The sequence below is a fragment of the Mastomys coucha genome, unplaced genomic scaffold (assembly GCF_008632895.1).
Source record: "Mastomys coucha isolate ucsf_1 unplaced genomic scaffold, UCSF_Mcou_1 pScaffold22, whole genome shotgun sequence".
NCBI lineage: Eukaryota > Metazoa > Chordata > Mammalia > Rodentia > Muridae > Mastomys > Mastomys coucha.
Window position 1 is genome coordinate 223,809,617 of NW_022196905.1, and position 2,429 is coordinate 223,812,045.

The window sequence follows — 2,429 nt, forward strand, 5'->3', positions numbered from 1 at the left end:
AAAAAAAAAAAAAAATTTTACCCTTCATGAAAAAAAAACCTCTTTACAACAGATAGAAACCATTGCAGAAACCACAACCAATTAAAATGCAGAAAGTGGGACCCAGTCCCAAACAATACATGGGCAAAGCCGCTCCTGCACCTTAGACCTGGGGATCACTGAGAAAAGCAGGACAGAAAGAGTCTAAGGGCCGGAGGACCAGGGAGTCTGCTGTGAGAGTGTATCTCTTAGAAATGTCAGAAGTCTCACCAACACAGCTTACCTAAACAAGAGCTGAATAGGGATGAAACCAACAGATGTGCTCACATGGAAAAAGGAGTTCATGTGGCCTCAAGGCCAAGCTAAGGAATATTGAGAGAACTGGTACTCCTCAAGGAGGGGCATACCAATTAACTATCTGTTATCACACAGTCAACCTAAAACACATACATACAATTAACACTATATGGATTCATCAGGTTGTCCTTATATATTTAGAATTCTCTGTCTGTCTGTCTGTCTCACACACACACAGACACACAACAACAACAATTAAAGAGTTCAGCCATTTGAGAAAGAGAAGGGACTATACATGGAGGGAGGAAGGGAGGAAAGGGAAGGAAGACAATGATGTAATTATGATCTTCAAAAACAAACAAAAAACTTCAAAGTTATTAGATTTTACCAGCATTATGAGAGGAAACAAAATAGACAATGGCCCACCAAAAGGTAAAATGATAACTGGAGGCGTATCCATATTATCCACATAAGGAACACAAGGCAAGACAGAGAATATAAATGTTAACTACTTTGTTTGATAACAGAGGCCAGACAAAGACTCTCCCACACTGTGACTCCACTAACAAGACAGTAAGGAGGAGCAGTGGTGGGGACAGGGACAGCAGGGAGATGGTGCTGACAGACTGTTGTCCATATGTCAGAGCAAATCAAATGATAGACTAGAAGCTATCTTTCACTAACTCAACATCAATTATTCTTATTGAACTATTTTTAATGTTTTTAAGTACAATTTTAAGTAGATAAAAATAAAATTAAAATTGTATTACCTACTACCAATATTATAAGGGAGTTAACATTTATGTGAAATGAACCAATGTTACAAGTTGATTTTCAAGAGCTAAGCTGTTGTATTTAATTTTCACAATTACCTGTAGATGGTGGTGATTTCTCTGAATGTTTTGCATTTAGTAGTTTTCTGCTAATAAATATGTAACCACAGGGACATGATTTACACGCAACAGGAATCTGCAGGGAAAAAAGAAAAATTAGATCACTCTTCTTCCATTGTTGAATTCCTCAGTACTTACGGAGTCTCCTGGTGAATGAACTAGCTGAAGAGCACAGGGTAAACTGAGACCTCTGCTGAGATAGTTATCATTTCACAAATACTTACATTTCCTAGCGCACTTACAACACTTGAATATCTGTGTTGCCATATATACTAAATGCAATGTAAATGTGTGTAGATAGGAGTGCCCAACAGAAAACCTTAAAAGATCAGGCCAGGGGAGATTGACAAAAGGCAACGTTTCCTAAACTGTTACACTGACAGCAGTTTATAGCAAATTGAGAAAAAGAGGGTGGTTAAGATAAAGAGAAGATTGTGAGGCCCCACTGGAATAATGAGAATGGGAGCTGAAAAGGTAAATCAGCTACAAGTCACAAAAGGAAGAAACAATAATCCCAGCACTTGGGAGGCAGGGGCAGGCGGATTTCTGAGTTCGAGGCCAGCCTGGTCTACAGAGCTGTTCCAGGACAGCCAGGGCTACACAGAGAAACCCTGTCTCGAAAAACCAAAAAAAAAAAAAAGGGAAGAAACAAGGAATGGACCCAACCAACTACTGATCATGTGAGTACAAGTCATACAACTGAGGGTAATAACAGATAGGAGAGAAAACAGATCTAATTTTGCATTAAAGCACTGAACACCGGACTTTCCATTTTTAAAGATTATTATTATTATTATTATTATTATTATTATTATTATTATTTGTAGGAGGTAAGTGGGGCACTGGGGAGTCCATTCTTTCCCCTGTTTTTACTCCATTTCAAACTCAAGTTGTCAAGCTTGCATTCAGACCCCTTCATTCAGCTGCCCTGGAGACAGGGTCTCCTGTCACCCAAACTGGCCTTGCCAGCTGGGCAGTGGTAGCACGCCTTTAGTCTCAGCACTTGGGAGGCAGAGACAGGAGGATTTCTGAGTTCAAGACCAGCCTGGTCTACAGAGTGAGTTCCAGGACAGCCAGGGCTACACAGTGAAACCCTGTCTCAAAAAACAAAAAAACAAAAACAACAACAACAACAACAAAAACTGGCCTTGTTGTTTAGCAAAAACTACCTTTGAATTCCTGATTTTTCTGCCTCTACCTCCCATGCACTGGGATTTCAAGCACAACATAATTTTTTTTTTTTTTTTTTTTTTTTTTTTT

At 39.2% G+C, this 2,429-nt stretch overlaps 1 protein-coding gene across 1 annotated transcript in view; it reads right to left on the reverse strand.

The window, feature by feature from the left end:
* Positions 1–2,429, reverse strand: part of CUNH16orf87 (chromosome unknown C16orf87 homolog) — a 26,649-nt gene that overhangs the window by 18,664 nt on the left and 5,556 nt on the right. The window contains exon 2 of the mRNA XM_031340649.1: positions 1,149–1,245. Coding sequence (XP_031196509.1) covers positions 1,149–1,245 — 97 coding nt within the window. The remainder of the gene's footprint in view (positions 1–1,148; positions 1,246–2,429) is intronic.